The sequence below is a fragment of the Festucalex cinctus genome, chromosome 17 (assembly GCF_051991245.1).
Source record: "Festucalex cinctus isolate MCC-2025b chromosome 17, RoL_Fcin_1.0, whole genome shotgun sequence".
In the NCBI taxonomy this organism is placed as follows: Eukaryota; Metazoa; Chordata; class Actinopteri; order Syngnathiformes; family Syngnathidae; genus Festucalex; species Festucalex cinctus.
This window is the reverse complement of record NC_135427.1, coordinates 4,133,326-4,158,075: the sequence shown is the minus strand read 5'-3', so window position 1 is coordinate 4,158,075 and position 24,750 is coordinate 4,133,326. Positions and strand designations below refer to the sequence as shown.

At 39.9% G+C, this 24,750-nt stretch overlaps 4 protein-coding genes across 6 annotated transcripts in view; 1 reads left to right on the top strand and 3 right to left on the bottom strand.

The window, feature by feature from the left end:
• col1a1b (collagen, type I, alpha 1b) overlaps positions 1–9,086 on the bottom strand; it is a 33,588-nt gene extending 24,502 nt beyond the window's left edge. For all 3 annotated transcript variants that reach the window (XM_077502132.1, XM_077502133.1, XM_077502134.1), the window contains exon 1: positions 8,921–9,086. The gene's annotated coding sequence lies outside the window, so the exon portion shown is untranslated. The remainder of the gene's footprint in view (positions 1–8,920) is intronic.
• Positions 9,087–11,158: 2,072 nt separating this feature from the next.
• LOC144005446 (inactive all-trans-retinol 13,14-reductase) lies at positions 11,159–18,841 on the bottom strand. Its single transcript, XM_077503615.1, has 11 exons — positions 17,529–18,841; positions 16,516–16,698; positions 15,958–16,199; positions 15,692–15,887; positions 15,373–15,570; positions 15,186–15,305; positions 14,966–15,104; positions 13,614–13,723; positions 13,313–13,479; positions 13,087–13,246; positions 11,159–13,003 (listed from the first exon to the last, which is right to left on the bottom strand). Exons 1-11 carry the CDS (start codon positions 17,767–17,769, stop codon positions 12,843–12,845), a joined length of 1,917 nt encoding a protein of 638 aa, XP_077359741.1. The 5' UTR covers positions 17,770–18,841; the 3' UTR covers positions 11,159–12,842.
• A 650-nt stretch (positions 18,842–19,491) lies between these two features.
• gngt2b (guanine nucleotide binding protein (G protein), gamma transducing activity polypeptide 2b) lies at positions 19,492–20,167 on the bottom strand. Its single transcript, XM_077503001.1, has 3 exons — positions 20,005–20,167; positions 19,824–19,912; positions 19,492–19,736 (listed from the first exon to the last, which is right to left on the bottom strand). Exons 2-3 carry the CDS (start codon positions 19,905–19,907, stop codon positions 19,608–19,610), a joined length of 213 nt encoding a protein of 70 aa, XP_077359127.1. The 5' UTR covers positions 19,908–19,912; positions 20,005–20,167; the 3' UTR covers positions 19,492–19,607.
• Positions 20,168–21,431: 1,264 nt separating this feature from the next.
• tmem101 (transmembrane protein 101) lies at positions 21,432–24,315 on the top strand. Its single transcript, XM_077502871.1, has 4 exons — positions 21,432–21,603; positions 22,262–22,442; positions 22,507–22,653; positions 23,810–24,315. Exons 1-4 carry the CDS (start codon positions 21,434–21,436, stop codon positions 24,116–24,118), a joined length of 807 nt encoding a protein of 268 aa, XP_077358997.1. The 5' UTR covers positions 21,432–21,433; the 3' UTR covers positions 24,119–24,315.
• Positions 24,316–24,750: the final 435 nt, after the last annotated feature.

Here is a 24,750-nt window from a genome sequence, read left to right as displayed (position 1 = left end):
CGTTCACTGGAGAGAAAAAAAAAAAGAAAGGCCACTGGGTTTGGCTCTTGGCTTCACACACTGAACCGCTGCAAGCGCTCCTCGTCCAGTCTTCTGTTATTCTTCCCGTGCTGGGATGAGTTCTCTACAAGAGCGGCGAGGAAGTAAAATCTCCTCACACAAGCTGGTGAAGGATTCCCCTTTGAGTTTTGATTTAAAAAAAAAAAAAAAAAAAAGAGATTGAAAACATAATCATGCAATCCAGTGTTATGTTGGGGGAGAAGTCAACAGGTTAACATCAGTCTTTTTTTTCGCTCCTATCTATCCAGTACAAAAACAATCCTATTCGGCCGAGTTCATTTCTGTCACTGAAGGCACTTAAATTTTTCCAAGGTCTCTCACGACATCAGTGAAAATTAAGGCTTTCACTCAATGACCGATTGAGATTTAAATAAAGGTTTGAAGATATCTTCCGAGACCAAAAAGGTACATGTATGTCCCCACAAAAGAAATTCCTTCAGGATGCTACCCAAACAACAACTGCCAAGTCATCTGGTCTTGGTTTCCCCTTCAGTACCATTTTCTTCATTATCAGGATAAGGGTTTTCTTTTTTTTTTTCTCCAAAGTAACTGTTCTGGACCATTTTACAGGTACAGGTATGTTCCGCAAAGTCCAGGTCATCTTGTCAAAGTTTCGACCAGAGTACCTGGTATGTCCCGAGTCCTAAAGGGTGTCAATTTCTGTCCTCCACAGTATTTGAGATCCCAAAGCTTACAGTTTGTACATTATCCAGGTCCAAAATGGTCCAGGTCAAAGTCAGCAAATTGTAGAAGTCTTCAGTGTCAACAGTGTCTGGTCCAAGCCTCCAGGAAGGCCCAAGTCCTGTTATAACAAGGTACTGTATCTCTGTCATGTTTTAAGTTGTCTTAAGGTACAGTTGGAGTCTATTTCTGTCCAAAACATTGTAGGAGTAAACCTGTGTCAAGGGTACTACCAGAGGTGGGTAATCCAGGTCCAGAAAGTAAAAACCCTGCCACAGTTTGGCTTTAGCCACAGGTGCATCTAATCAACCAGCAGGTAAACAAGTTACTTACCAATTGGTCAAGTAAAGCCTCCTTCGACTAAAGCCAAACTGTGGCAGGGTTTTTACTTTCTGGACCTGAATTACCTACCTCTGGGTACTACCACAGTGACAAGATGTTCTACCCCTAAAGGCACCAAGATCTCCTCTTATGAGTCCCAAGTCCTATTTTCACAAAATACCTCTGACATGTTTGCAGGTACAGTTGGAGTCTATGTCTGTCCCTTAATGTACTTAATTGGTATCAGTTTGTACCTTTTCCAGGTCCAAAAAGGTTGTTCCAAAATCAAGGGGGTCAAGGGTACAATGGTCAAAAACCTTCAGGGTTTGTTTTCCAAGTATCTAAAAGCTGCACTACTGTGGACTCAAGTGTGGACTTTGTTCTCATACTGTAAAAGTTAAGGGTCCAAGAGCAGAACAATTGAGGGACAAATTTATCATCTCTGTCTCTGAGTGAGACTGTCACCGTTTGGATTCCCAAACGTAGAAAAGTCTTCCAAACACTGTTTACCAAGCTTTGTCGTTGTCCTCTGCCTAACGACTATTCCAGTCCCATAAGGCTGTAAGACGTCTGCAAAGACGGAGCCATGAAAAGGTGTCCAGCAGCGAAAAAAACAGATGTTTGTTGGACTCTCCGTCCCGAGCAAAACATTGTCCTTGCTGTGGCCAATATCTTGAGATCGATACTCGCTCAACAACCTGTACATGGTTCTCAGTTGTAAATCTTATATAACATTTTTTTTTTAGTTTTTCCTCGCACCTTATTGGATGAGGTAGATTAAGCAATTTGAGCAAGTCATCAAATTGTTGAGTCGTTGTCAGTGAGTCGTTATTTTCTGTCAGTGAGTTTTATTTTATTTTATTAATCCAAATTAAGATTATTTGTCCTCAGTACAATGGTATGTCTTAATATGTCTAGGAAGCATGTCGTGTCGATGCTAAACAATAGAGGGCTTAGTACAGACCCCTGCGGGACTCCACATGTAATAAAGCTCAGGCGTCGCATTGCCATGGGTTAAGACGGTGCATCCTCTCTGACTAAACTAAACCAGGAAAGTGCTGAGGCTAACACCAACACACGTTCAAGGTGTCAAGGCAGCGCTAAGATCGAGTAATGATATCGATAAGGTGTCGGAGTCCATAGCTAGGAGAAGATCATTAGTCACTTTAGCAAGGACCGAGTGATCATCTATCTCTAAATCCTGTCATGACTTCTGGTCCACCTGTCTCCGACATCATTACAGACCAGAACAATGTGGCCTGACTGGCATTGAAGCTTTTCCCACCATCATGGTCTTAGTTACAAAAAGTGCTGATTTTAGCCTCTGGCCCTTTGTTGTGTAATTGCTTCAGATTTAAAATGAGCTGAGATCACTTTTCCCCTGTGGGATATACAGTGGTGCTCCATAAAGAGGCCCGCTCGCTAATGGGTAGCATTCAGCAACCTGGTAGCAAAGATCATGTTTTTACGTGGCTTGACACAGGAAAAGACGTGAACATGTACAGCTCGACTCCCTGCCGTTCTATACGGGAGATTTGGGCTGCTGTTCCATATAGAAACACAGAGTGCCGGCTATTTGTCTTTATGGGATGCTGACTTGACGATATGGTTTCAAGCATGCTTGACTACAGAAGATGTACAGATTGCAAGGTGTTAATGCAAAGGCAGAGTTTCTGATCAACCCCTTAAGGGTCCTTGAGACCTTTGTCTGGTCTCAACCTGGATTTGTAGACGTGGTCCATAGATTTGGACTACCAGATTACATTTTAGAGGAAATTTTGATCAAATGGAAAATTTTATCGGCCATGCAACTGCATTCATGCAGAACTCACATCAGTTTTTGTGCTTCCTGTACTTCTGCTGTTTATTCGTCAAACCTGTGTGGTTCATTTGGATCGGACTGTCACTAGACCTGAACTGTGCTTTGAACTGATTTGGTCTTCTTCCAAGTGTGTTTACTGATTCAGACTTTTGCCCTTTTGGCACATGATCCCTTTACCGTTCGGTTTTAACGTGTAACTGGGCCAGGAGCTAAATTAGGTTCTTCATGGGCCAAAAAAAAAAAAAAAAAAAAAAAAAAAAAAGTCTTAAAAGCCATTGGAAATTGTTTAGATTTTTAAGAGTTCTCCAATTTATCCAAGCTTTAACCAGAATTACAATTCTCCAGTGACGGGGTGTTGGGACACTGGTAGGAATCGGAGCTGCAGTTTGCACGAAAAGGCAATTACAACCGGTGCTGATTTTAGGTAGCATCACCACAAGGTCATGCCTATGTCACACGTGTGTGCAGATATGGAGGTGTTCCTCACGGTTTTTATCAGGGTGACACAGAGGAAAACTCCACATTCAGAAGGAGAAGTGACACTCGGAGCGAAACGTCTCCTGGCGGCTGCCAAGCATAAAAGCGGATTTAAGGCCTCCACGTCACATTTTTTTTTTTTTTTTTTTTAGGAGAGTGTAGGGAGGGGGTTGGGCTTTAGGACGCCAGCTAATGATTGGCTGCAGCCCGTTGCCGAAATAGGCGAGTGTCACGTGGCACTTGAAAGATGTCTGCTGGCTCGTAAGTGTTGGAAAGTCAGTGCGAGCTTGTTTGCTGCCTCACAAATGCATACTTGAACTAAAAAAAAGTTGTGAAAATCCTTCTTTTTTTATTCTTCTTAGTTGTAAAGAAGCTTTCAGCGCCACAATCCATACTTGGAGGTTCTTGTGACTCTCTTAACACCAATTCAGTAAAACATTAACAGCAAGATTTTCTTCCCTCCTCCTTTCCCACATTACCTCCCTAAATTATTGTCTTCTTTTTTTTTTTTCTTTTGCTCCTCCTGTGTCCACGTCTGCAAGTCGAAGAGGAGGTGCTCTGCCTCTCATCAGCGTTGTGTTTCCCAGGCCTGCCACATCCACAAAGGGAGTGTGCTAGGATGAGGAAAAATGTATGCAGACCCAAAAAAAAAAGACCACAAAAGAAAGGGGGAAGGGGCAAGGCGGAGCACCCGATGATGATGATGATGTTGATGATGATAGTAGTATAGGGTGAACGTGCACTTTTTGCAGCCTTTGGAGTGTCACCTTTACCTATTTACTTGTACTATTGATAGATAGATAGATAGATAGATAGTAGGGCTGCACAATATATCGAAAAAATATCGATATCGCGATATTGGCCCTTGCAATATGCATATCGCAAACACAGGCAATAAGTTTTATATGGAATTTTATGCTTTTTATATGAATTTGACCACTCAGATGCTAACTAAAATGTGCATCGCCATTCAATAGTTGAAAATTATCAAGACATAATTACAATTAATTAACTAAGATTACATGAAGGTTGCCTATTTTGCCCCATGAAAAATGTTTTTCTTTCATTAGGTAATAAAAATGTAATTTCTTTAGGTAAATGTTAAATATCGCAATAATATCGATATCGCTATGTTCAGCAAGTATATCGCATATCGCATGTTTTTCCAATATCGTGCAGCCCTAATAGATAGATAGAAATACATCTGTTTTATAATGACATGATTCAAAGTACATCATTTCACTCATTTATTTTGCAGCTAATAACTTATAGACTGTGTCCTTACCACTGATCTGAATATATGACTCGATAGCCCATGCAAGCCGTTGAAGTCACAATTCTTTCAAGTTAATTTAAAGTTTAAATAAAAAAAAAAAGTAAACGTCATTAAGCATAAAATTTACACATGTATTTAAGGCACGTTGTAAAATGTCTGAAACTTCTTGTTTATCCATCCATCCATTTTCTTGACCATTTATTCCTCACAAGGGTCGCGGGGGGTGCTGGAGCCTATCTCAGCTGGCTCTGGGCAGTAGGCGGGGTACACCCTGGACAGGTGCCAGCCAATCGCAGGGCACACATAGACTGACAACCAACCACACCTCGGGACAATTCGAAGCGCCCAATTAACCTGCCATGCATGTATTTGGAATGTGGGAGGAGACCGGAGTACCCGGAGAAGACCCACGCAGGCACGGGGAGAACATGCAAATTCCACCCAGGAAGGCCGAAGCTTGGACTCAAACCCGATTCCTCCGAACTGGGAGGCGGACGTGCTAACCAGTCATCCACCGTGCTTCTTGTTTATGTTGAACAAATTTAACAAATCTGTTTCGACAAAATACTGTCAATCGTTCTCCAATTTCGATGCTGTAAATGTATAGGATCGTATGACCAGAAACAGTTCGTGAGACGAGCAATATGGCGGCCTCGCAACTTCAAGTCTTGCTCTATCGGCTATCCAGTCATATATTCAGGTCAGTGGCTCATATATTGTTAGCACGAGCTGGGCTAACACGCTTACGCGATATAACATCGTATAAACAAAGCGTCTTAAAGAAAATGTTGCCAGCTTGCCGAATGACACATGAATGCGGGTAACCTCCGTTCAACTATTTGCGTTCACACTTTGCACCCGTGTGGCAAACGTCTCACACTCATACGCGACACGTTTGCAACATTACGTTAAAAATGTCAACTTGTTTGAGTAGAAAACAGTAGCAGGTGGTTGGTGAGCGTCCAAAGCAGCAGTCGTGACTAATTTACTTGTAGTACAACTTTTTTCTTCACAAAATAAGTATTATGACTCGTGAGAACCTCCCTGAGCTGGCTGGGCGGAGCTGGCAGACTGACCTTTGAACTTTAGCATCCCTGATGTGGCTTCCTACGCAACAAAAATGCTGCACCTTTAAGAGTAATTCATAGAAACATCTGAGTTGCAGGCTGGAATTCATGTTGAAAGATTTTCACGTGTATGAAAAATGTATATAGGTGGCACTATGTATAAAGTTGGCGCTCACGTGTACATTTACACCTTCATTCTACAAAATAATAATAGTAAATATTAAAAGATAATTTTATTGTCATAATATTACAAATACGTTTTTAGGAAAAAAAAATCCACTTGTCTAAAAAATATGACATAAAATAGGATTGTATTTTTTTTTCTTAAAGAATATGACTACAAATTATTTGAGAAATACTGCTTTTTGTTATTCTGAAAAGATGACTTTTCATCTAGATAAATATGACTGTTCTCGAAAATAAAAACAATGTGACTTTTTCCCTCAAAAATATTTTTCTTCCACAAAATACATAACTATTTCAAAAAGTATGATTCGCCTCTCCAAAAAATACTTTTCTTTGTTCTGGAAAAACTTGACTTATTATTAAAAAAAAAAAAATGTGGCTTTTGTTCCTCAAAAAACCTGGAATTCTCTCCTGAAAAAAAGGTGACTTTTGTTCTAAAAAAAAAAAAAAAAAGTTAAAATATATAACTTATTTCTCCAAAAATACCGAAAAAAACATTTTATGCAAAAAACACGACTTTTATCTTGGTGCTACGACTTTAGTTTCTTGAGGAATTTTTCTTGAAAATTATTTGACTCTTTTTTTTTTTTTTTTTCAAAACAAAAATTACAACTTTTTCTTGAAAAATAAAACTTTGGTTTCTAAAAATATATATATATATATATATATATATTAGGGGTGTGAATTGCCTAGTACCTGACGATACAATTCGTATCACGATTCACAGGTCACGATTCGATTCGATACCGATTAATCCCGATACGAATTTATAAGTCGATTGTTGCGATTTTTTTTCATTCAAATTTAGAAAATACTAATCAGTAAGCTTGTAGAGTGTAAGATTTATATGAAAATGTATTATTTATTTATCTGAAATTTCAGTCTTATAGAGGTTGTAATCTGTTTCATGTTTGAACAGCATTAAAATAAAATATTAAGGCTTAATGTTCCGTTCATATAACATTCTTCCATGCTCAAGGTGTGAATCCTAACCCGAAGTCAGACGTTTTGTTGAATATTTTTCCATTAAAAATGGAAGTTTAAAAATCGATTCACACACACACAAAAAAACAAAAAAAAGGCAATGATGATAAGACGTTGAATCGGTAAGACTACCGAATGAACAATTCTGAGCTCTTAAAAAAAAAAAAAACGATTTTTTTTTATTGAATCGATTTGAGAATCGTGCGATGTAGTATCGCGATATATCTCCGAATCGATTTTTTTAACACCCCTAATATATATACACTACGTCTTGTGGAGAAACTAATTTTATTCATTTTTGTCTTAGTTATAAGTGTTCTGAATTTAATAATTGAAATAGAAAAACTATTATGTGGAGTGTTAAGAGAAAAACTACTCTGACACTATTTTCAGTTTTCCTTCTGAGCTTTTACTTTCCAAAGTTGAAGTCACTGAGCACAGCTTTAAGTGAGTCCAGATGTTTTTTTCTCTCTTTTTCGAATTGGAAGCAGAAGATGTTCCACTTCTGGCTCCACACTGGAAGCTTCTCCCACTTTTTCAAAATGTAAATATGCCCTTTCTGAATATGAATCAAAGGCAAGCATGACCGCGAGTGTGAGGAGCACCTCTATACCACCAAGGGCGACTGCGCCAAAGGAGGAGGGAGACGCCCCGGAGTGTCCACACTTTTAAGACTGGGGGAGGGAGATGATAGAAATGAAGCACTTGAGCAATGTGCGAGGCAGGTAGTGACAGGACCGGCATTGAAGCGGAGAAGAAGGACGATGGAAGGAAGCGTTTGAAAATTGCAGAGAAATTGAAGTCCAATCTTGAAACAAACAAAGTGAATATTTTGAATTGACTTTGCACGGCTGCAAATGGAGAATGTGAAACTTCTTCATTGGATAAGTAAAACCATATTTGACAAAAGTGTGCACCTCTTATTGGGTCGGACGCACAAGTCCAAACAGGAAGTTCAAGTCTCAGATGTGTCTGTCATTTTCGATTGCGATTATCGATATATTGGTCAGGAAATAAGTCCACAATAATCACGATAAATCTACTCAAGACATAAATTGATGTTTTTTCAATGACAAAATTGTTTATTTTTTATACCATCACTGAAAAAAACATTAAAACTGGTCTTCTTCAGAGTGAGTAATTTAGTGCATTTTTTAAACAAATACAAATGTCTTCTAAACAGAGAACTTTTGTGAACAAATTTATGTCTTTCTTAAACATGACTGTCATACAACATGCCAGTCAGTTACATAGTCAACTGTTTCATTTTATAAATTTTGAATTCAATTTAAATGAAATTTTAGATATTAAATCAATATTAACATTGCTCAGAAATTGTGTGCTTCAAAAAGTAGAAGAATATGTTTTTAAAAACTAACATTGACAATATAATACGCATTTTTCATAGAAACTTGTGCAAAACTGGGTCACTCGCTGGACAGATAAATGTCTTACACAAGTACAAGTAAGCTCATGTTTTTATTTAAAATAAAAAATAAAAAAAGATAGATGTCCATCCGTTGTTGACTCGCTGGCAAGACCTACTCGTTGTGACGACTCAAATGCATTAGTTTAGCCCTGAACTCCTCTTACAAAGTTGGAATTCTTTTTCTCAGTGAAATGACCGGTTATTATTTTACCTGGTTGTCTTCAGTCGTGGTCTGGCTATATTTGTATGTGTTCCTTTCTCCCTTCGTTTTGTTAGCGAGCCTCCGCTCTCGTGTGTTAGCTTTGCCATTACTCATTTCTTGTTGCACTAGTGTAGTTTGGAAGTTCGGGAGCTTGAGCTGAGCTCCATTTCATGTTGTAACTATCACAGCGTCGTGTGTGTTTTTCGTGTCGTACTGCCCCCCGCTTAAACTCACCGAGCAAGACATTACCTCGTGCCCCTGACGCCTAACGAAACCACGTAGCGAAAACCATCATTCACAACTACGCTTTACGGCTGGAAATCGATTGCAAATATACACAGAGATGCTGTGCGTGATTAACTTTGCCCTTGGAGAATTAAATTAACAGAGAGAGAGAGAGAGAATTAGCTCTTACCTTTAGCAAGTCTAGTCCTGCATGATGCCGCTCTACGTGGCTGTCATATTCGTCATGTTTCCAGTGTAACTATTGTGAGACAGTTCTTGTATACACCCAAGTCCGTCTCTTCTGTATTCCATTTGATAAAATCCGAAATGTATCCGTTCCACACTATCTATATATCCACATCGAACTTGTATGCAGCCCGCGTTTCGTTTACTTGGTTCTTCTTCGGCTGAAAACTGCCGCACATTTCCCCGCCACTCTTTTGAGGCGCTCCCTCTAGCGGCCCGCCAAGTAATTGCGCAATAAGGAACAATGGAGCCGTTACAGCGGCTTTTGCGATACTTGGCATAGGCATATTGATAACCCATCGTGAGAGAAAATATCGCGATGTATCGCCGTATCGAGATATCGTCAAACCCTAATACTAAGATAAAAAAAAAAAACATGATGCAGAGTAAGACTAAAAAAAAAATTATCATAAAATTTGAAAAAATGGCATGATGTATGCTGAAAAAAAAAGTATAAAAATACCAAAAAATGACAATGTAAAGACATGATGTATAGTACTCATCTCGAACTCCAGTCTTCGAGGGCCGCAGTCTTGCATGTTTTAGAGGTTTCCCTCCCCAAGCACACCTGATTCATCAGCAAGCTCTGCAGTAACCTGATCATGATCCTCATTATGATTCAACTGTGTTTGAGGAGAGAAACCTCTAAAACATGCAGGACTGCGGCCCTCGAGGACTGGGGTTTGAGACCTGTAATGCATAGCAAAATGAAAAATGACATGATCTAAACTAAAAAATAAAAAAATAAACATGATGGATAGACTAAAAATGGCATGATGTACAGTCAGATTCAAAAATACCATTATTTATAGTAAGATTTTTTATTTTTTTTAAATGGCATTAGCTACCATTAGCCAGCTGCTCACGTCAACAGTGAGCAGAGAAGTGACGTATGCAGATTTTGGGTTTTGGGTGGGCCTGGAGGCCAGTATGTGTGTGTGTGTGTGTGATGGGGGACTTGATGCTGAAATGTGAGACTGCGGCTCATGTGTGAACCATCCACGAAGAGGAGGAGAAGAAGGCCGAAGAGGAGGAACATTGTGCTGATGACTGCCAAACAGCACGTTAACTCTTGACACGCTTCACACATGCAACTCGTCATGTTTCGAAGACGAGGAAGTTTTGATTTTCTCTCCTTTAAATCTCTCTCAAGATGAGAGTATTACAAATCTGTATTTTCATGCCCAAAAGTTGTATTTTTAGAGAATTTTTTAAAAGATGCTTTACATTTGTGAGGGAAAAAACAAGTAGAGAAAAAAAAAAAGGTTTATTTTTAGGAAAATTTTATGTGCAAAGAGGTTGTTTGTTTTTTTTGTTTTTTTTTTAAATTAAATAGTCAATTTTTACATATTGGAACATCCATCCATCCATCCATTTTCTTGACCGCTTAATAATTTTATTTTTATTTTTTTTAACACTAAAAAGTTGTATTTTGGACCAAAAAGTACATGAATAAAAATAAAAGTCATAGTGCATTTTCTGCATCAAAATTGTATTTACAGCCTCTCACTCTCTCACTCTCTCTCTCTCTTAAAGTCCAACACGCAAGATAATTTACAATGAAAGTTGTCATATTACAAACAGATGAACGATGCCGACGGCTGCCACGAATCCACTTGAACTCTGCAAACTCTCCCAAAAAACATCAACAAAGGAATCAACATATGACACATACACATGTCAACAACGTGTACAGTAAATAATACATATCTACAAACAATATCTACATACAGAAAGTTGTACCACACATGCATTTGTGCCCGACATTTCCCGTCAATTTTCGACGTGACCCATTGGGGGCGCTCTGCCGAGGCCGAAAGGGGGCGTCGGATCCCAAACAAAATGGATTTGCGGTGAGCTGACACGTTGGGAGCAGCAAGAACGGGAAGAAGCTCAGTTCGAGGAGGAGGAGGAGCATCCGCTGCAGCTTCAGGCATAGCCAGAGGCGTAGTTTGCCATGAGGCAAGGCAGGCAATTGCTTGGGGTCCCTTAAGCCAGCAGGGGCCCCCAGAGGGCCAACAGATTTGACACAAACTTGCATACCCTTCACATTTGCAGTGCAGCAATGACAATTGACCGTCTCAAATTCCCTGAGTCGGGTGTTAATTAAAAACAAAAAAAAAAACACATATAGTAAGGTTGATTATTTTTTATTTTTTTCGGAAATGATCATAAGCTTTTACTTAAAAAAACAACAAAAAAACAGCCATGTAAACAAAATAAGTCACTTGTTTCTTGGGTGTAAATTTTTAAAAAGTATTTTTTTTAATAGGAAATGTTGGTCTACTCCAGGAAAATGGCATATTTTTGAAGAAGCTAAACTGTATTTTTCTAATACATTAAAAAAAAAAAAAAAAACATTAAAAAATGTAGATAAACGTTTTTCAAAGAACACAATTTTCAAGATTAGATTTTTGAGTGGGAACGTTGCAGTGGAAGTTTATTTTGGGAGTGGTGCTCTTCAACCCGCCATGCTAATTGCACGTTTTGTCTGCTGCTCCGCTTCCAGACGGGCAACCCAAGTGACTCCTCACTCATTTCGACCTTCCTAAACATTCATTGTGTACAGGGAGCAGGCGCAGTGAAAAACATCATGCGGATTCGATGGGCCGGTCTACAATTGAGCCACGGATTTATTTTGAAATCAGTAAATAGTACGTCCACAACATTTGAATCCGACTACCACCTTGTCATAAAAACATTACAGAAGTGTCTTGTAAAACCTGACACTGGCTGCCTACCTTTGGTGTCACCAAATTACATAATTTAATACCAAAAGTAGAACAAATAAATGTAATACACAACTAGAAACAATAACACTGTAACTGTATTGCACCATCTGTACAAAATATGACATTAAGAGGCATAATACAGTCACAAGTACTACTTATAACGGCAACAAAGTATAATGGAAAGCCAGCTTCAATTTATGCTCCTGTCATAAAGTTAGCTAAGTAGTGCACTGTCCAGAATTTGTGTCATTATGTTTCAATATAAGCCTGCTAGCATGAAGTGCATTGTTAGCAAGTTATATAGGCCTAAAAAAAAATAAAAAAAAATAAAATAAAAAGGAAAATATGTGACCAATAGGCAAGCATAGCTAACTATATGCTAGCTAATATAGCTATTAGCCTACATTTATAGCTCGCAGTATAGTTAGCTATACTTGCCCATGCTGCTAGCTATAAGTGTAGCTATATTAGCTAGCATATAGCTAAAGGCCTACTTCCCTTTTGTTCCCATTTTGCATTTTTGCCTATATCGGCTATTAATGTTCTCATACTTGTTGAAATAAACACTGATCATGATTTTGTAATAAAACACATTGATGGCAGGAATGGTGAGCCATTTCAGATGGATACACTAATAAAGGTAAACGTATTCATTTATTAAAACTTCCTAAGCCCTGAAAACTCCACAGCTGAAAATGAGTCCCCCCTCCAGTCCTGGTAAGGAGAAGCCCTCACTCGGTGCGCTTGGCGTCCCATCAACTGGCCGGACAGAAGGGGCATTCATCCCCCCACGGACCCCTCGCTGCTGAAGTTTGTCTGGCGGCCGTTTAGCGAGGAAATGTTCACTTAGTGCGGGGAAGTTTGAGGTTTCCCTCAAAATGTTTGATTTCAGCGTGAAAGCAAACAGCGGGGAGGTGAGACGACAGGTTGCAAACAGTCAGGGGGGAACCACACAGGTGGCGGTTAGCATGATGGGACTACAGCACTTTTTTTTTTCCACACTTCAGCATTTGAATTTACTCAACATATTCACTCATTCAAGTGATACAATTGATACATTCATCTCTGCTATCTTACATACATTTAATACATGAATATATGTCATGGAGCTACCTTGCAGATCCTACAGACGTCTCACTGAAGTTTCTTCCGGGCCATCTCTTTGGCCTTGCGCTGTTTCAGCTTCTTCTTGATGAAGACCAGGTCGATGTAGACGATGTGGTCCAGCACGGCCGAGGCGCAAAGGACGCCGCCGTGCAGCGCTCCCGCGATTCCGCAGCTGAATACGTCTTGGCCTGGAAAGCACAATCGGTTCTCCGTTTTTTTGTGTGTGTCACAAAGTCATTTGTTGTCACTATGTATCATGAGGGTCCTTTACCGGAGAGGTAGAGGTTCTTGACGGGAGTGTGGCAGCGGTTCCTCGCCACCGCCTCGGCTCGGAAGCGCTCCAGATTATGCTCGGCCGAGTACATGGCGCCGCGCTGGGCGCCCAGGTAATGCATGTTGGTCAGCGGCGTGGCCACGTCCTGGAAGACGAGCTGGAGGGCAAACGCTGCGGTGAGCGGACGACCGCCGACGGACCTTCCTGGACCCCGAGACCTCACCTTGTCTTTGATTTTTGGGAACAACTGGCAGGTCCAGTCAAAGAGCTTGTTGGCGAATCTCATTTTGTAGTTGTGATATTCGTCGCCACGTTTGCGGACCGTGGTGTCCTTCCACTCCTCGAACCATTCGTACTTCGCCATGGTCAGGATGGTCATGCAAGATTTTCCTGTGGACGCCATTTATGGATGTCACGACAGACATATTTACATTCACACCTATGGACAATTTTGAGTCTTCAGTTAACCTAACTTGTGTGCTTTGGGAAAACACTCTCTAAAAGACTAACACGTTGCTTTGTACCAGGGTGTCTTATTTTGGCCTCCGGGTCTTTGGACGACGGCACGGTGATGAACATCATGGGGATGTTGTCTGGTGCTTCCTCTTTGCTCAAAGCAAAAAAGTCCTCCATGCTACAACAAACACAAAGAGGACACGTCTAAAATGGAGTTGTCCAAGCAGACATAAAAAAAAAAATAATTCTGGGTGAGCCTGTGCTCCATCTAGATGACCAGATTAGAACTACAGCTTGCTAAAAGCAAAGTCAAACAAGAACTCGGTAACGTTTCATTTCCATTGATCACATGTGGAAAACTTCTGGGAGCACTCCGAGTAGAACGGGTTCACACAAAACTCTTCTTATACAACAGTACCCCCTGGTGGATGATATGTCCATAAATGATCCCAACATGGAGACGATTCACAAAGACTGGAAGATACTGACAGAACTAGACTGAAGAGGAGTGAAGAAGGCTAAATAAAACGGGAACGTTAACCCCCAACCACCTATTCCATTTCTGGAATAAGAGTTAAGTAGTCAAAGCCAGCTGTTTTTAATTATCCATCTCAGGGGGCGGCCATTTCGCCACTTGCTGTAGATTGAAGAGGACACCAATGTTGCTCAAGTCTCGGGTAACAACCAATCACCGCTCACCTTCAGAAAACATGTGAGCGGTGATTGGTTGTTACCTGAGCAACACTGATGTCATCTTCAGTCGACAGCAAGTGGCAAAATGGCCGACCCAGAGATGGACAATGACGTCTGGATTTTGCTTCGTAACTCATATTCCTCAAATATAAATGTCATGTTTAGACTAGTGAGGTCACATGTAACATATTATTGTCAAGAAACGTTGACTTGAGGTTGACTTACACTACAACAGGACTGCAGATGACAAAGAAAAGTTGAAGAAAAGGACTGAAGAAGGAAGAAGGCTGAGAAAGACAGAAGAAGCCTGACAAGACATGAAAAGGTCGAAAATTGTTGACGAATAGAACTGGAGTAGACTTATAAGGACTGAAGATGGACTGAAAAATACTGAAGAGGAGTGAAGACAACTGAAGAGGGCCTAGGAAGACTGAAGACTAGGACTGAAAAGGACTGCAGGAGACTGACGAGGATTGAAAGAGGACTGGAGAATGCTAACAAAGATCAAAGAGGACTAAAGTAGACCAAAGAGGACAGACGAATGCTAAATAAGACTGTAGTGGGCCTAGGAAGACTGAAGAAGACTAAAAATGACTGAAGTAGATGGACGTGTACCGCAGAAAACTGAGGAGGACTAAAGAGAATAGAAGAAGATTGAAGAACGACAAAAAAAAAACAACTTAAGAGGACAAAAGAACACTTAGGACTGGTTTGTGCGTCTACGCACGATTTGTCCATGTCGTTGTTTTTGAACAGCCAGAAATTTGTGGATTCAAGACCGAGCTCCTCCTCAGTCCCGTCGAAACCAGAGAAGACCAATAACGATCCTCTACCGTGCTTCATCATGTTCAGCCTCTCCTGGATGTCTGCAGGGGCACAACATTGCTTCGTTCTAAACCTCGCACATTCTGAACTTGATGACCCAAAAAGTTGCAATTGCATTGCACCTGGTTTGACCTGGATCTCACGGGGGAGAAGTTTCTGGAAGGTGGTGAAGATGCCGCAATTTGAGACAACCACCGGGGCGTGGATCTCCACCTCTTCTCCGCCTTTCCTCACCTTCACACCTGCCACGTGAGAATTAAGTCGTCACTCTAAGAGTCTTTAGTATCCACCTTGGATTCATTTTCTTACCGCGTGCCGCCCCCTTGTCGTCGACCAGGATCTGCGAGACGGGTGCTCGCACCAGGCAGTTGCCGCCGTACTTCTGAATGGTGCGGATGATGTTGAAGGCGATCTCGCTGGCGCCGCCTTTGGGGTAGTACGCCCCTCGTTTGTAGTGATGGACCAAGAGAGCATTTATCAAGACACTAGAGTCCTTTGGGGGTACGCCTAACAGGTATAAGGACAACATTTTCTCATCACTTTGTATCAACTCCAACGCTCGAATACTTTTGGTAGAAGTTGGAGACAGTATGTCATTACAAACTGAAGCAGGCTTTTGATCACACACCGTAGAAAAGGTACGAGAAGACGACGTGGAGATCCTTGTTGGTGGTCAGTGTGCTCACCAACTCGGTGGCGCACGTTCCGGTGAGGCGGAAAACCGGCGAGAGGAGGTCTGCGATTCCCGACTTCAACAGGAACAAAGACAACCACTGCGGGATAAGCTTCATGGATGCCAAGTAGTGAGTCTTCTTGGATGAGATCTGGTGGACAGCAAAATGGGATTGACTGCCGGCGGAAGCATTGAGAAAAGCAAGCCTGTGCCACTTGCACCTTCATGATATTGAAGAAGGTCTCAATGGCCTCCGTGTCATCGGGAAACTGCTTCAAGAGGTGAGCTTTCATCTCGGTTTTACCCGAGACGATGGTGTACTCCCGTTTGTCGTCCCCCTGGCCGATCTGGATCGTATCGAAGTGGGGCTTTAGCTCCTGGAACTCCAGCTGACCCTCGGACAGCTGGTCGAAGATGATGCGCAGCAGACTGTTCTCGTGGAGCTGACCGATGTAGTGAAGGCCTGTGAGGACGGGGACAGATTTTTGTCAACATTTGGAGATTTAGTCCACATTAAGGGTCAGACAAAATGGCAATGTATAGTGTATTTTTATCGCTCTTCACTGTTATTAGTGTTTGGGTTAGCATTAGCATACCAATGTAAACCTCAAAGGTTTTCATATTGTTTCTCATGTCTTTAGGAACTGTGATTTTACGGTCGAGTTTAAAAAGTCATTGATAGAATTAGGAGTTAGCATTAGGGCTACATTTAGCTTTATGGTTAGCTATTAGGGATTGGTAGTGAGATGATGTTATGGTTAGCATTTGTAGTACCATACCAACGTCAAACTCAAATCCTTTTTCAATGTAGGTGTGGCAGCATCCTCCAGCCTGGTCGTGCTGCTCCAGAACCAGAACCTTCTTGCCAGCCTTGGCGAGCGTGGCGCCCGCAGCCAGTCCGCCAATGCCACTGCCGATCACAATGACGTCCAAGTCCCGTGGCACCTTGTCCAGGCTGAAACCTGCACACGTCGGTTATATGAGCGACTGAGGAATGTCCAGACATCATAAACGTTATCGTGTTGCGCAATTGGCAGTGCGTTACAGTTTGAACGTTGATCTAGTTTCCTAAAGCTTTTCAATGCTACAGCTGAGAGTAGATAGCATAATCAGTAAGTCAATTATGATAAAAACAAGCTGTCGTACATGTGATCATTCATATACAGGTACTGTGGAGGCTCTTGACTTGACACACACACACACAAAAAAAAACAGGTCATTTGATAAAACTTTATTAGTTCATCTCAGCATGACTGAACATATGCTAGCAAGATAATGCTAGTTAGCTTTCAGTTTTTAGACATTTTAAATGAATAAATTTTTAAACATAACATTTGCTAAACATAACATGACAAATAAAAATAATGGTTGCTAAGAAAAACATTGTTTTTATTTCTACATTGTTTTCTTGTTCTTATAATACACAAAATGTTATGCTAATAGCAACAATTAAGCTAGTCTGAGCTTCAATCAAAATTGTGCACGTTTTCAACTGTACTTGCATCATACTGAAAGTTCATCCTAATATTCTTTTGTTAAAATAAGCAAAATATGAGAAAAAGCTCTTAGAAAGTATCACAATTTTGAGATATCGTACAAGACTTTGGCAATATGCTAAGATAAAACTAAGATTAGCTTTGTTCAAAGTTGCACACAGAAAACAGAATAAAAACGTAATTAATAATATCTTGTATTTTCAGCGTTTTTAGAAGTTTTCTATGGCACGTTTGTCATGTCATGTTGAAGTTATTTAATTTAAAAAAAATTACCTGCATTATTTATTTTATATTACCTTGCTTGATGACTTTGTCTCGCTTCTTCTGGTCAAATTCCCGCGGTCCAGGAGGCCTGACAGATTCGAGGGTGAAGGGGCTGCGTTTGCCAAAGAGGTACCAGTAGGTGCCCCCCACCCACACTACCAACCCCGCTACGAATACGAGGAGCCACATAGTGGATGCATGTGAATGTTTCTCCTGTCGAGACGCTCCTTTTAGTAGGCACAGAAAAGGCGCTGGAGATGATTGACATGTCATGTCACACCATTCACGTCATAACTAGTCATAAAGATAACAAGACCCTCAAGTTTTTGTGACTTTTACACCGTGGCAGATGTGACTCGTTTCATTTCTCATCTTAAATGTAGTTATGTTTAATTTTACACAAATTAAAAAAAAAAAATAAATACATGAGGCCCTACAACACGTTTTGTTTTGCTCCCATGTGATTTTAAACAAAGCAGCCGCCGCCGCATTAGATTAAGTATCCTCAATTATGCTTAACTGATAAGACAATTAAGATAACGAGCGCCCTGTGGACAAAGTCACTTTCGACTTTACACGGGCATGTGTAACGTTTTCAAGTTAGTGGGTCTTTTACGAAATGAGTGCATTCAGTCTAAACGTTTTACACAATCAGGAGTGTTACCAAATGGTGCAAATGTATTTTTTTTTTTTTTTGACCCAATTACATATTTTTAATCATGTAAACCATTTCATATAAGTCTGCAAACCTCAACCACACAAACAAGACAACAGGCTGAAAGTTAAGTTATCAATCTGCAAAATGACAGCAAGTTGGATGTAAAGCGCTCTGTCAAACGTGTCGCAACTTCTCATGCTAGCAAAGGTCAAGGAAGTCACTCAAGGTCGCCATTCAAACAATGAACAAATAACATCTGAGGGTGGGCTAACATGTTATAAAGGAGCTTATACTGTATGTGCTAAACAAGGTCAAAGGACTAATGCCAGTAACTGGAAATACAGTATAAACAGGAAGTACACTATACTACAGCATAAAAATAATTTTACCTAACATACGTATAAATCGACAGAATCGTTTGTCCTATTTTTCCTGGTCACTTCATGCTTGTTACCCAAAGAAATTCAAGGGGCACAATAATTTTTGGCCATACGACCCAAAAAAAAAATTATAAAATAAAATTTTTTTTACTGGTTGTTTGTTGCTAGGCAGAATTCACGGGACACAATTATTTCTGCCCCAAAGTTTACAATCAAAATAATAATACAAGACTCTTGATTGACACAGAAGAGAAAGAACAGAAAAGTACTAAACCATGCAGCAAGATTCCTTCGAAAAACTTCTTTGCTTGATGCTTGTTGCTAGACAAAATTCATGGAGCACGATCATTTCTGCCCCAAAACAATTCATTGGCTATTTGTGGCAAGGCAAATCGCTAGCTAGCATGAGTGAAAATCTACAAACTTGTCACTTGTACACAATATTTGTCAGAAAACTTCACTAACAGAAGTAAGAATTTTAGCTGGCTAACATGAATGCTAATCAACAGAAATGTTTGGTATATTTTCACAGGTGGCGCTTGTTGCTATGCAAAATTTGTGGGGCACAATTATTTCTGACCCCAAAACATGCCGTTTCCATGTAAACTTGGGAATCAGAACAAAAACACACATGATGGATGATGGGAAATAATGAAAATACGAGTTTTCCTGCATCAAGTTGTCAAATAATGAAATGAATGAACGCATCATCCGCCGCTAATGAACACATTAGCATCCTGACCTGGAAGGGAAGGAAAGGAAAAAAAAAAAAAAAAAAAAAAAAAAAAAAAAAAAAAAAAAAAAAAAAAAAAGACTAATTGGATGAAGTGACGCTGCCACATGCAAGTAAATCCTATTAGGAGTTTGACGAAAGCACTTAACCTTCTTTGAGCGTGATGAGCATCAAAGTGCCATAAAATAAAAGCAATTTCAAAGAAAAGCAGTCACGACTCACCGTTATTTCAGCTAGTTGCATTTAATTACAAACGGCCACACTTTACACACCTGCTCTCGCTACTATGCTGTACATTGCGTATACGGGGAATTCGGTCGTAGAAGATTCCGGCTGTGTGCTATGTGATTAGACATCCGCCCTTGTCGCCCTTGTAGGGGTTCTTGTCGTCGGGGACGCCCTTGATGAGCGGGTCGTTGGGAAGCAGCGCCTCCACGAAGGAGATTGTGTCTGCGCAGTTTGCACCCACCTGGAAAAAGAAGTCAAATATGGAGTATTTGAGGGGAGATATAAAAAAGGTGGAATTGATTTCAAATAAATCAATAAATAAACCTACTGGTGTTCGTGGTGTGTTCACTTCCTTCTTCAGCTGATCCAACTCCATTTTTAGGATCTCCTTATCGGACATGTCCCGAGCCATCCTGGCTGTGGAGAGAAACCAAATTATCCTCAATCCAAACATTCCCACGACATCAACACATCCCAAATGAATGGAAATTCCCAATGTGAAAATGTACCTGTGGAATGGCGGTGATCCCAAACGAGCAAAGAGAAAAGTGTCCTAGGAAGAGCTCATGTACTTCAGGGGTCTTCGCAAACGACTGACTGACTTGGTCCTGTCCCACTGCTCTTCATCCTGGCTCATCCGATCACCTGATGTCACTAATGCGCCGCGACGGGATTAAACAATCAGGAATCGTGAACGCTTCCAGGAGGAAGGGGACGCAGATTTGCATACCTCATCGTGCAAAGTGTCACAGAAAAGTTCAGGGCTGGAGTGCGTGTCCGAAGAAAAACATACCCAGTTGCAAGAATTAAATCGTCATTTAAAAAAAAAAAAAAAAAACATCATAAAATGAGACATGAACAATAGATAAACAGTCTGCTTTCCAAGTTTTTTCTGAGCATAACATTTAAACATCACAGCGCAGAGTGGAAAAGTATTTTAAGCGTTTATTAGCTCGTTAAGGTAACATTTGGCAGCAATAAATGTTAATTAACATGGTGTTCACTATAAAAACAAAACCAAACAGAAAAACACAATTGTTTGTGTGGTATTAGTTTAAGCAAGGATGTCCTTGCTTTTTCTATTTTAAATCTGAGCAGGAGTCAGTCTGTTAAGCCATTTTCAGAATTGGGTTAGTCTCTTTAACCTGGCATCTTAATTCAGTGGCATTAACGTGGAGGAGCCACAGTGAACTTTTTTTTTTTTTTTTTTTGGAGGAAAACACCACAAAAGGTATGTCTTAAAGTCAACCCTTAATTTACAGATATAAAGCTGTCGTTAATATGTAAATTAAAGAGTAAAGGAGCCGCAACTGCCTGACAAAACCTATTGGGAAATAAAAAAAAAAAAAAAAGACGTAATTCTCCTTTTCTCCTCTAAGTGGCAGCGTCCAAAATAACGTCCTTCTCTAAACCTTTCCGGTTCCGGTCAGTTCTGCCCACTGATCTGAATATAATTTATAATTCTTTAGTATAAAAAAACATATACAAGTTTCCTCCTGTAACCATCATTAAGCATATCATTTATACATGTATTTTAAGGCAAGTTGTAACATGTCTAAAGTCCTCTTGTTTATGTTTTTAAAATACCACAAATTTAATTTACTTTTTGTTTTGAAAGATTGTTTGGAAGTGTTTCCCTAACTCCAACGGATTACCGGACACAATGAAAGAGAGTGATGGCTTTGCGCCCTGGGCGAAATATTCCCTTCGTTGCTAGTTCAGCAAAACTAAAGTGCCAAATGAATTACAGTCCTGTTTTGTGACTTTACAACAATTAGCATGATTAGAATAAATAGCCCATACTGCAGTGATTCTGCCAGCCAATAGCATGACGCCTTTCTCTCGCGCGAAATGCCTCCTTTCAAAATAAGAGCATCCGACGACTCCATTCCACTCGTTTACTTCGTCGAAACTGCCAACAGCTTTTACTTTGACATGATGTCGTCCGATGTGGCGCGACCGTCAAACACAGCAAACATGGCGGCGCCGAGTAGGAAGCAGCTGTTGCGGTTTCTCAGCCAGTTGGGCGCTTTTATTTTGACCCGATTTGGATTCTGGAACTGCTTCTGTATGCTGATGCTGTTTGCGGAACGAGCAGACTCCAAAAGGTAATAAAATATATGAAAATGACCGTCGGGAGCGTCTTTAAAAGTCGCCATGTTTGTTTAAGTTAGCCAAAAAGCTAACATAAACCCCCATCGGCATTCATTGTGATGGAATGTCGACATAGTTTGATTTAGAGACGACTTATGAACATTTGCTGGTAGAATACATCAAATTGTTTCTGGGGGGTCCAAATTTGAGTGTGTGTTGGTCTTTTGAGACAGACACGCCCTCAAGACTTTCCCTGTAATTTCGTAGAATTGTGTATCAGTCTCAACTAGCTTATGCCCCGAATAACTACAACGTTAAAAATAAATTGCAAAATATATTTTAAAAATAATTTAAATAATGAATAAAATGTTTTACATAAATTAAAATTAAATAAAACGGGAAAATTCACCAACTCACTGTTATTCTGCTTTCCGTTAACATCCTGGGTTACCACAAGATGGCGCCAAAGCACTACTTTCAGAGTAGACAGGGCTGTGGCACCATCTTCGTGCTAAGGAACTATTAGGACTACTATAACTTTGGAATAAACGGGGTAAAAAAAAAAAAAAAAATCTAACAAAGTTGATGAAATGCCCATTCCTATTCTGTATGATTAAGAATAAAATTTTGTCAACAGCGTTGGTAAGACATATTTTGGATTGTCGCCTACAGGAAGCCAGACATCCACGTGCCATACCTGTACGTGGACATGGGGGCGGCGGTGCTGTGCGCCAGCTTCATGTCGTTCGGGGTGAAGCGGCGTTGGTTCGCCATGGCCGCCGCCATCCAGCTGGCGTTAAGCACATACGTGGCGTACGTCAGCGAGCAGGTGCACTACGGCGACTGGCTCAAGGTGAGCGTCCCGAGGGGTGTCGGTCAAACGTGACGGAGTGGACAAATAACTGACCCCTCCGCAGGTGCGCATGTACTCCCGAGCGCTTGCGATCATCGGCAGCTTCCTGGTTCTGGCCAGCGGGGCGGGCGAGGTGTACCGGCAGAAAGCACGAAGCAGGTCCATGCAGTCCACCGGACAAATTTTCCTGGGAGTCTACCTCGTTTGCGTGGTAAGATGTCCATTGCAACATGTACCAGGGACCATTTTTGTTTTTATAGGCTATACGGGACATTTTGGGGAAAAAACTTATTAATTATTTACAAGTAATTCTATTTTGTCTTAAGTTAAACATTTTTACATAAAAATATTTCGGTACATTAAAAATTGTCGCTGTCCAGACACATTTTTTTTTTTTTTTTTTTTTTTAAATAAAAACTAGCTTTAGTTAATTTAACATTTTTGAAGTCCAATTTTTTTTACTTAAAAATTTACATTTTATTTGTATGCATTTTAATTCTAATTGAAATTCGAGTTGTTTTTTTTTTAACCATTCTATTAATAAAATATTTTTATATTAAGCTTAATTAAATTTGTTGCAGTCTTACAATTACATTTTTTTTAAAAGCTTTGGTTAATTCAAATTGTCCCAACCCACTCAAAAAAATTCATAAATATAAATTTTTTTAATATTGTTAATCTACTATTTTAGCTTATTTTATAAATCTAGAATACTTTATTTACTTGATTCAACTTGCAGTCCTTTAAAAATAATAATAATAATTAAATGATTAAGCTTAATGAAATTTGATGCAGTCTTACAATTGTTTTTTTTGTTTTGTTTTTTTTTAAACAGCTTTGGTTAATTCAAATTGTCCCAACCCCCTCAAAAATATTTCATAAATAGAAAATGTTAATATTGTTAATTACTATTTTAGTTTATTTTATAAATCTAAAATACTTTATTTACTAGATTCATTCAACTTAGTCCTTAAAAAACAAAATAGACAAAAAACAAAATGTAAATTGTAATTTTATATTGAATTTAAATATTTTATATCAATGTGGATTAAAATTCAAATTGTTGCCTTATATCAATTTTCTGCAACTTAGTATTTTAAAAAATAATTTAAATTGAAACTATAGGATCAATATTTGAAATCCCACAATTTTTTAATCAAGATATTCTTTATCTGTAGCATTTTATCAGCACTCATTTTTTAACTTATGGGTCCTCCACTAGAAAAAACAAAATATTGAATTTACCTTCAAGATAAAATATTAAATGTGTCACATTACAATAGGCCAAAAAAAAAAAAAAAAAATAAAGTCAGCATCCCGCTCGCCCTTCAAAGAAACAAAACGGTACCTGTGGGTGTGTTTTTTAGGTGTACTCGCTGCAGCATAGCAAGGAGGACCGGCTGGCCTACTTGAACCACCTGCCAGGCGGCGAGGTGGCGCTGGCGCTGCTGGCGGCGGCGATGGGCGCGCTGGCGCTGGCCTTCCTGTCGGGCCGCTACGTGCGCACGGCGGCGCAGGTCCTGGCCACGGCCCTGCCGCTGATTGTGCTGCTGATCGACGGCAACCTGGGCTACTGGCACCACACGCGCAAGGTGGAGTTCTGGAACCAGATGAAGCTCATCGGGCACAACGTGGGAATCTTCGGCGCCGCGCTCATCCTGGCCACGGATGCTTAGGGACTAAAAAAATAAACAGCTGCCCAAGTCTCTTTGATACAGTCAAACATCTTTGGGCTGAAAGTAGTTGGAAAGGGAAACTCCAAGCTGGTCGATGCTAGAATGTGACACGCTTACTATTTAACTTTAAGCTTCTGATGTAAATATGTCCTTTTTTACAATGTTTTTTTTACGTCATTAAAATGAGAAGATGCAAATTCACCGTGTGGAGTCATTGGAATTGAATTTAGCCTTAATAGGGATCATAATTACTAAATTTGTCTGAAATTGACCATTGAAAAGGTAAATACATATTTTTTTTAAAAACCGAACCATCAATTATACACTTTCCCCTCCCCTTTTGTAAACTAAAATTTTATAAAGTTGAATTACTATTCTTATACTTCCATCCATTCAAATATGTGGCGTCCAGACAATTCAACTTATAAAAAAAAATGTACAAGTTAAATATAATTTTAGCCGTTTAAATTTTTTAGCGTTATTTTTTTCTTTTTTTAATTATTACTTGGGTTATTTTAAGTTTGCAGTCCCCCACCACAATGATGCATAACCACTTAAACAAAATTTAATATAAATTCAGGTTATACGGCTGCAGCTGCTTAATTCAACCACGTAATTCCAAAGCACATTCA